The sequence below is a fragment of the Vollenhovia emeryi genome, unplaced genomic scaffold (genome assembly GCF_000949405.1).
Source record: "Vollenhovia emeryi isolate VEMERY1.0 unplaced genomic scaffold, V.emery_V1.0 DF939390.1, whole genome shotgun sequence".
Classification (NCBI taxonomy): domain Eukaryota; kingdom Metazoa; phylum Arthropoda; class Insecta; order Hymenoptera; family Formicidae; genus Vollenhovia; species Vollenhovia emeryi.
The window spans coordinates 24,843-33,537 of NW_011966976.1; the positions used below are offsets into that span (position 1 = coordinate 24,843).

General features: G+C 38.4%; 4 protein-coding genes across 6 annotated transcripts in view; all 4 read right to left on the reverse strand.

The window, feature by feature from the left end:
- Positions 1 to 1,122, reverse strand: part of LOC105558028 — a 3,837-nt gene extending 2,715 nt beyond the window's left edge. Inside the window, exons 1-2 of the mRNA XM_012005515.1 lie at positions 783 to 1,122; positions 8 to 495 (exon numbers count right to left, since the gene is read on the reverse strand). Of these exons, the coding sequence (XP_011860905.1) occupies positions 8 to 495; positions 783 to 813 (519 nt within the window). The 5' untranslated portion in view covers positions 814 to 1,122. The remainder of the gene's footprint in view (positions 1 to 7; positions 496 to 782) is intronic.
- A 1,076-nt stretch (positions 1,123 to 2,198) lies between these two features.
- On the reverse strand, positions 2,199 to 3,808 carry LOC105558018. Of its 2 annotated transcripts, none has more exons than XM_012005503.1 (3): positions 3,706 to 3,808; positions 2,813 to 3,414; positions 2,199 to 2,739 (listed from the first exon to the last, which is right to left on the reverse strand). In XM_012005503.1, the coding sequence occupies exons 1-3, from the start codon at positions 3,734 to 3,736 to the stop codon at positions 2,506 to 2,508; spliced, it is 867 nt and encodes a 288-aa protein (XP_011860893.1). In that variant the 5' UTR covers positions 3,737 to 3,808; the 3' UTR covers positions 2,199 to 2,505. The 2 variants fall into 2 exon arrangements, with proteins under 2 accessions (XP_011860893.1, XP_011860892.1); XM_012005502.1 differs by having other exon boundaries at positions 2,199 to 2,748.
- A 526-nt stretch (positions 3,809 to 4,334) lies between these two features.
- On the reverse strand, positions 4,335 to 5,856 carry LOC105558020. The gene is made up of 3 exons (XM_012005505.1): positions 5,754 to 5,856; positions 4,858 to 5,462; positions 4,335 to 4,702 (listed from the first exon to the last, which is right to left on the reverse strand). The coding sequence occupies exons 1-3, from the start codon at positions 5,782 to 5,784 to the stop codon at positions 4,466 to 4,468; spliced, it is 873 nt and encodes a 290-aa protein (XP_011860895.1). The 5' UTR covers positions 5,785 to 5,856; the 3' UTR covers positions 4,335 to 4,465.
- A 511-nt stretch (positions 5,857 to 6,367) lies between these two features.
- The window catches only part of LOC105558021 (vitellogenin-2-like), a 3,016-nt gene continuing 688 nt past the window's right edge, over positions 6,368 to 8,695 (reverse strand). Inside the window, exons 1-3 of one of the 2 annotated variants that reach the window (XM_012005506.1) lie at positions 8,540 to 8,591; positions 7,300 to 8,012; positions 6,461 to 7,051 (exon numbers count right to left, since the gene is read on the reverse strand). In XM_012005506.1, the coding sequence (XP_011860896.1) occupies positions 6,809 to 7,051; positions 7,300 to 8,012; positions 8,540 to 8,570 (987 nt within the window). In that variant the 5' untranslated portion in view covers positions 8,571 to 8,591 and the 3' untranslated portion in view covers positions 6,461 to 6,808. Of the gene's footprint in view, positions 7,052 to 7,299; positions 8,013 to 8,539; positions 8,592 to 8,695 lie in introns of those variants that run through there. The other variant, XM_012005507.1, reaches the window with a different exon arrangement.

An 8,695-nucleotide genomic window follows, 5' to 3' on the forward strand; every position in this document is an offset into this window, starting at 1 on the left:
GGAATACCACGAGCCGAAAATCTGCTTCCGTGTCCGTCCCGGGTTTCTCGTGTGCGACACTGTACGTCGTCGCGCAGTTGCCCATTGACGAGTTCTCTCTGACCATAAAGTGCGACATGCCAATGTTGCTCCGATCAACAGCCACGTTAAACTGAGTGGCAAACTTTCGGATAACGTTCACAGTGTCCGCCAGAGTGTTCGGCTCGACGATCACGCCTTCCACGCCGCGCTCGTTAAATTTGATCTCAAACTTTTCTTCCATGTGCAATACATGACTCGCGTTGTTGTTCTTGATAGAGTCCATTTGCGTCGCGTTGTTGAAATGGCAGGACAGATGGTCCGGCATTTTCGGGCGACAGTTTACTGTAGCAATTTCTTCATAATACTGGACAGGTCTGTGGTGTGCCGGTTTTAGAACAGAAGAAATGTTCACGTCGTACAAGTATTCCGGCCCGTACGTCCATTCCGACGTGTTGTTGACGACTACGTCGGCCGCTAAGTGAACGTGGCGGAACAATTTTTATGAAATTTAATATTAATATCGCTAGAAAGATAGAATTTTTGTAAATGAGATTTGCTAAGTCTCCAATATGCACGCGATACTCTATCTGATTTTCTTTCTTCAAAATTTTCTTCATCGAAACCTTTGTGAACTTTTGAATTTCTCTCAATAAAACTATTAAAAAATGTACGCGGATTTACATTCGGACAGACGAGCGCGACGTTAAATGATAGGCACGCGGATTCGGGCAGTTGTAGATATTTGTTAGTGGCTTACCAACCTAGGAAGAATGGAATCAGGATGGCGTACATTTCGCGACAATGCGCTTCAACCTATGTACGCGACACTACTCTTCTACTCCCGCACGCTCCTTTATATTAGAACTTGCTCATTACTTAATAGCATATATAACGTTCCACAGCGCTTGCGTCTTTTCTCCGTACCCCAAGATGCCGTGAATTACGACTGTATATGCGATAATAAAATGACGTCATAACAATAGAAGTAATGGCAGAACGATATAAGACATGCATAATATTTCTGAAGAAACATCAACGTTGATGCTTCTAAAACTATAATATGTGCATAGATGATTTTAAAATTAGCTTGATAAAGATAAGATAAAAATATATAATTTATCTTAGATAAGATAAAGATGATTTCGTTTTGAATATATCTAGATAAAAGATAAAATCATATAATGATTCATCTAGATAATTTGCAGATAATATTTTTAAGACTTCATGTAAACACAGTAGAAAAAGTTATAAATAAATTATAGAAAAATTTATATTATAAAGGGGGATATAGAATATATTCAGGTTAAGTTATATGACACACACATAAAGGCATGGTCTACAACGCCATCCATATTTAAATAGTGTAACTGTTAAGTATTTTTATGTGGCCAACCTTATGTGGCCTTAAACCAAATTATCTGTACGTTATCTTAGATAATTTAGTAAAAATAACACTTTCTTTCATCTAAGATACAGATATAGATAATTCTTATTTTTATTATCTATATAGAGATAAGATAACGCTAAAATTTTATCTAGATAATCATCTATATAATTTTATTTAGATAACAGCAAACACTGATTTTATTCTAAAGCGCATATTTGTATACATATACGTGCAGTACTTTATCAAAAATATGTCGTTCTTTAAATTAAAGGTGATTTTTAGACAATATTGTCGTGCAATAATAAGGTAATTGTAGTCAATTATCGTAACATCATATTTGATAGGGGAAGAACTGATAATTATTTACATCGAAACATTAGGTTCTACAATCGCAAACGTTTTTTAGAGAAATTTGTTAAACAAAAAAGGATTAAAGAAGGGTGAGGATGAGGAGAGATAGTGTAGATAGAGAATGTAGGAAAACATCAGAGACGTTAGAAAAGAAACGGTTGTGCAAGATACTTTATTTTACGCTATTTATATGTAGTTTTAATTTTATTGGACATTTAATCAGAGTTGAGAAAGTTATTTTATAAAAGTGTATAGTTACAGTTACAGTTTTATCGTTAAAAATGTAACTATATAGTTACAGTTAGAAGTTACGAATTGTGAAAAGTAACGCGCTACGGTTACAGTTACACGAAAAGTATCGGATCGTTACTTTGCAGTTACTTTCTTGCAATAAAAATGAAAATATCAACTGTGCATTTGAATTGTAAAGTGCCGACAAAGGCGTTTATGCGCAAATGCAAGGCCCAATGCAATCTGCGGATGTTTAAAAAAAATATATATATAAAGAATCTTTTATTGTAACTAATCATCTGGTTAAAAGTTATTGAAAAAATGTAACCGAGTTACATTTCAGTCACAGCTGGAAAGAAAGTAACAGAGTTTAAGTTAGACTTTCAAAAAAAAAGGAACTGTAACCGTAACTTCGTTACAAGTAACGAGTTTACTTCTCAACCCTGCACTTCATACTTGCAAATTATAGCCTTCCTACGACGTAGTGACATATACCGGCAGATCATATAATCGTTTTAAACTATCAAATTGTTTGGTATCCCATTCTTGATATTTAAATCGATCAGTCCGCCGTAAAATAGCATCGGAAGTTCATTTTTCGCGGGTTCAATGCTGTTTAACTTAACGTGTATTAGTTCTGTATTTGACCACACTTCAATTTCGGATCGGATATATTTTACTTTTGCATCGATTTCGCTAGAGCTCTCGAATTTCTTTTGATTGATCTGTATGTTGCTGACAAATCTCTCCTGCAAAAACTATAATCTAAAAATTATACATACATATTTATACATTGACACAGGCATACGCGTGCGAACGTACCATCTCTAAGATTGCGTCTGATACTTCAAAATGTCGCGGTGAGTCAATGCATTCCGTCCGAGATTTCTCGATCGAAAGAGTCGTCCCAGGTTTCGCGTCGGCCAACGGCAATACCACGAGCCGAAAATCTCCTTCCGTGTCTGTCCCGGGATTCTCGTGTGTGACACTGTACGTCGTCGCGCAATTACCCATTGACGAGTTCTCTCTGACCATAAAGTGCGACATGCCAATGTTGCTCCGATCAACAGCCACGTTAAACTGAGTGGCAAACTTTCGGATAACGTTCACAGTGTCCGCCGGAGTGTTCGGCTCGACGATCACGCCTTCCACGCCGCGCTCGTTAAATTTGATCTCAAACTTTTCTTCCATATGCAATACATGACTCGCGTTGTTGTTCTTGATAGAGTCCATTTGCGTCGCGTTGTTGAAATGGCAGGACAGATGGTCCGGCATTTTCGGGCGACAGTTTATTGTGGCAATTACTTGATAATATTCGACGGGTCTGTGGTGTTCCGGTTTTAGAATAAAAGAAATGTTCACGTCGTACAAGTATTCCGGCCCGTACGTCCATTCCGACGTGTTGTTGACGACTACGTCGGCCGCTAAGTGAATGTGGCGGAACAATTTTTATGAAATTTAATATTAATATCGCTAGAAAGATAGAATTTTTGTAAATGAGATTTGCTGAGTCTCCAATATGCACGCGATACTCTTTCTATCTGATTTTCTCTCTTCAAAGTTTTCTTCATCGAAACCTTTATGAACTTTTTAATTTCTCTCAGTAAAACTATTAAAAAATGTACGCGGATTTACATTCGGACAGACGAGCGCGACGTTAAATGATAGGCACGCGGATTCGGGCAGTTGTAGATATTTGTTAGTGGCTTACCAACCTAGGAAGAATGGAATCAGGATGGCGTACATCTCGCGACAATGCTCTTCAACCTATGTACGCGACACTACTCTTCTTACACCCGCACGCTCCTTTATATTAGAACTTGCTCATTACTTAATAGCATATATAACGTTCCACAGCGCTTGCGTCTTTTCTCCGTACCCCAGGATGCCGTGAATTACGACTGTATATGCGATAATAAAATGACGTCATAACAATAGAAGTAATGGCAGAACAATATAAGACATGCGTAATATTTCTGAAGAAACATCAACATTGATGCTTCTGAAACGATAATATGTGCCGTGATTAATTCTACGGGATTATAATATCTATATTATATTCTAAAGCGCTTATTGTATATATGTGCAGTACTTTATCAAAAATATGTCGTTCTTTAAATTAAAGGTGATTTTTTAGACAATATTGTCGTGCAATAATAAGGTAATTGTAGTCAATTATCGTAACAACAATCATATTTGATAGGGAAAGAACTGATAATTATTTACTTCGAAACATTATAATTACAAACGTTTTATAGGGTTTGTTAAGCAGAAAAGGATCAAAGAAAAGTGAGAAAGAAGGATAGTATCGATAGAAAAATATCAGAGACGAAAGAAACGAAACTATTTCGAGAGATACTTTATTTAACTCTATGTTTGTGTAATTTTAATTTGATGAGACATTTATGGCAGCAAATTATAGCCTGCGTACAACATAATGTAACGTTTACTGTATAATATAGATATATTGTCGTTTTAATTTGCTGTATTGCTTGGTGTCTTATGGTTGGTATTCAAATCGGTCAGTTCGCCGTGAGAAAGCGTCGGAAGTTTGTTTTGCGCAGGTTTAATGCTGTTTAAATTAATGTGTAGTCGTTCGTTCATTGACACTTCTCCAGCATTTTCGGATGTGACGTATTGTACTTTTCCATCAAATTCACTAGAGGTTTCGAATTTATTTGGCTCGATCTGTATTTTGCTGAGAAATTTCACCTGCAAAAATTATAATGCAAAAATTATACATATATCCATACATAATTACACACACACACACGCACACGCACACGCACACGCACACGCACACGCACACGCACACGCACACACACACACACACACACACACAGAGAGGCACAAACGCGTGTACGTACCATCTCTAACTTTGCCTTTGTGAAACCGACGTGTTGCGGTGGATTAATACATTCCGTCCGAGATTTCTCGATCGAAAGAGTCGTCCCACGTTTCTTCGCGTCGGTCAACGGCAAAATCGCGAGCCGAAAATCTCCTCCCCTTTCCGTCTCGGCTTTTCCGCGTGTGACACTGTACATGGTCGAGCAGTTGCCCATCGACGAGTCCTCTCTCACCGTAAAGTGCGACATGTCAATTTTGCTCCGATCAACAGCCACGTTAAACTGCGTGGCAATCTTCCGGATAACGTTCACCATTTCCTCGTGAGTGTTCGGCTCGACGATCACGCCTTCCACACCGCGCTCGTTAAACTTGATCTCGAACTTTTCTTCCATTTCTGATTCTTTACTCATGTGCTGATTTTTGACAGATGCCATTTCCGTTCCGTTGTTGAAATGGCAGAACAGATGGTCCGGCGTTTTCGGGCGACAGCTTAGTGTATTAATTCTTCGAACATTTTGAACAGGTCCGTGGCGATCCGGTGTTAGAACAAAAGACATGTCTACGTCGTACAAGTATTCCGGTCCGTACGTCCATTCCGACGTGTTGTTGACGACTACGTCGGCCGCTAAGTGAATGTGGCGGAACAATTTTTATGAAATTTAATATTAATATCGCTAGAAAGATAGAATTTTTGTAAATGAGATTTGCTGAGTCTCCAATATGCACGCGATACTCTTTCTATCTGATTTTCTTCCTTCAAAATTTTCTTCATCGAAACCTTTGCGAATTTTCCAATTTTTCTCCGTGAAAGTATTCAAAAATGTACGCGAGTTTGCATCCGGACGGACGAGTGCGACGTTGAATGATAGGCGCGTGGATTCGAACGGTTGTAGATATTTGTTAATGGCTCACCAACCTAGGAAGAATGGAATCAGGATGACGTTCATCTCGGGACAATGCGCTTCAACCTATGTACGCGACACTACTCTTCTTACACTCGCACGCTCCTTTATATTAGAACTTGCTCATTATTTAATGGCATATATAACGTTCCACAGCGCTTGCGTCTTTTCTCTGGACCTCGGGACACCGTGAATTACGACTGACGCATGCACGTTCATATACATACGCGATCGTAAATTATGTCATACGACGTAAATAATCATTTTCGACCTGACGACGTGATCGACATTTTAACTTCAACGTTGATATTCACGCAACTATTTGCCGTGATTAATTCTATGTTATATAATGTAATGTAATGTAATGTAATATTTTTCTAATCCTATAGAGGATTAGAAGAATATTACATTCTAAAGCTTATTTATGACTAAATAGATTTTATATTATTTCGCCAAAGATGCTTCATTCCTTAATTTAAATCAAACGTTCTTGTGACAATTATATCTTGCAATTATAATATCAAGATAATCGTAATCATTTATCGGGACGGCAAACACATTTGATAAATTTGCTATGGATTGAATAATTTGCGAAGGTCCGAAAATTATTTCCATCGAAACGCTATGCTTTACAATCGCAAACGTTTCTTGGAGAAATTTGCTAAGTAGAAGTCACTTTACGCACGAGCTTAGTTCAGTTCTCTAAATGTGTTATGACGATCGCTGAGAGCGAGAAGGAGGAAGAGTTAATATAGCGAGGACACTTAGCAATTGAGAAGCGCTGGCGTTGGAAGAATTAACGTGAATTTTCCAATATGTAACTGCGTTATTCTTGCTTTAAACAATCCGTTGTAATAATTATATTGAATGGTTTGTAAAGCACGAATACATTAAACAATAGTATGCGTATCTTACAGATTATATATATATTTTTTTTCAATAATGCACTTTTTATAGAATGACGTTGAATTACAAATAGAAACGTCATTGTTATGAAATATTGATTAGTATGGGAATATTATTTGTATCTAAGTTTCACATATAAATTTGTGAAACAATCTACATAAATTTACTTCATCGCAGCATCCTCCGTAACAGTTTGCAGATTTGAGAAAGCGAACAGACTCGTCGAGGCCGGATCTTGGATCTCTGGCAGTGAAGATCGGGCAGAATCTATTCTCTTCAGCTTCAGACTTATCTTTTGATAGGGTCGCATAATCTGCGACTTATTTGCCGTTTTCATTACGCCTTCCGATATCGTGTAGGATACGAATCTGTCGCTTGAGATCGTCATATGACTGCTGGAAGTAGTCTGAAAGTAAAAGAGGGTAAGCTTCAACGTTTTAATGCTCGGGTTGAAATTATGTTTTCTCCAAGAATGGATAGTTTAGAAATAGACGATTTAAATATAAGAAATTAAATTACTTTTAAAGGATATGCTCGCTAATATAGTAAGTTTCGAATATACCGACAATTGTTTATTAGAAGATTGCTAAGAAATGTATTTTTTTTTATATACGAGTTAAATTGAATGACGTAAAAGAATTCTTATTATCGTACCATATCCATGTAAAGTTGCCTGTTACCATGACTGTAATCTTCGTGATTTCCAAAGAAGTATATCGTTCTACGCGGGCATCTTTTCGGCTGTCGGATCTTTTCTATCTGGAGTCTCTCCAACGCTGAGAAATGCGCAAAGTCTTTGTTCGACGGCATGAGTCCGATCTCAAAGTTCTTGCCGTTCTCCGCGGAATCGTCGTCACCATCTTCGGAGTCCGAATTCGCGCGGATGATCTTAACGTCGACCTCGCAGTGGCCCACTGTCGAATTTTCCATAATAGTGAATCTATCCCGATGTTCCTGCATTTCGAAACCGACGTTTAGCTGGCTGGCTATGACCTTGATCATGTCAAGCCTCCATCTAGGAATCGACCTGTGCACCACCAGATTCTCGATGCCCCTCGAATTGAACCTGATCTCGAAGGGCTCGTCGCCCACGAACTTGTATCTCGTGGGTACAAAATCCTTAGCGTTCGAGCACCTGTTGTCCTGCGGTTCGGGACGTTTGATCCGGGAGTTCTCGAAGTGACAGCTCAGACTGTCGTCTCCCTTGGCCCGGCACTTGAGCTCGGTGGCAATCATAGCGCAGAAATTGTCGTTTTCCTCAACGATGTTGGCCAGGGACATGTTGACGAGAACGTCGTACGTGCATTCCGGACCGTACGTCGTCCATTCGGACTGTCGATGGACATCATCGACAGTGATATTCGCAACTGTGAAGTAACCAGGGTTGGGAAAGTTACTTTATTAAAGTATCGAGTTACAGTTACAGTTACAAGCTACCAATTCTGAGAGGTAACGCGTTACAGTTACTCAAACAGTAACGAATCGTTACTTTGCGGTTACTTTCTTGCAATGAAAATGAAAATATCAAATCTACATTTGAATTGTAAAGTGTCGGTAACGGCGTTTATGCGCAAATGCAAGGCCCAATGCGATCTGTGGAGGTTTAAAAAATATACAAAGTAACTATTAGTTGTTGAAAAAATCTAACTGAGTTGAGTTTAAGTTACAGATGGAGAGAAAGTAACTGTAACTGTAACTTCGTTACAAGTAACGAGTTACTTCCCGACCCTGGAAATAACAAGTAAGCGAAAGCGGTACGGATAAAAATAAATTACGATGTTACGGGACATAATTGTGCGACAAACGTGAATTGTAGTGAAGAGTCGAATTTAAAATATTATTTTCCACTGTCTGCCTTAATAGTTTACCGATAAAACAAATTTTAAGAACGCACTTAGAACAAATGGCAGAATCGTCACCAACATAGCTGATATCTGCTCTTTGACTAATGCTTCTGCCTGTCATCCGGCTGCTCTTTATACTTGATTCATATCCTTGAAATTAATTTCACGGTACCGTTTCCGCTTAGATTCTACAGATACCTTCCGTA

Coding starts and splice junctions, on each gene's coding strand:
- LOC105558018 (XM_012005502.1), bottom strand. CDS start 3,736: ATGTACGCCATCCTGATTCCATTCTTCCTAG. Junction 3,415..3,705: donor CCTGATTCCATTCTTCCTAG/GTTGGTAAGCCA, acceptor ACATTCACTTAG/CGGCCGACGTAGTCGTCAAC. Junction 2,749..2,812: donor CAGACGCAATCTTAGAGATG/GTACGTTCGCAC, acceptor TTTAGATTATAG/TTTTTGCAGGAGAGATTTGT.
- LOC105558020 (XM_012005505.1), bottom strand. CDS start 5,784: ATGAACGTCATCCTGATTCCATTCTTCCTAG. Junction 5,463..5,753: donor CCTGATTCCATTCTTCCTAG/GTTGGTGAGCCA, acceptor ACATTCACTTAG/CGGCCGACGTAGTCGTCAAC. Junction 4,703..4,857: donor CAAAGGCAAAGTTAGAGATG/GTACGTACACGC, acceptor TAATTTTTGCAG/GTGAAATTTCTCAGCAAAAT.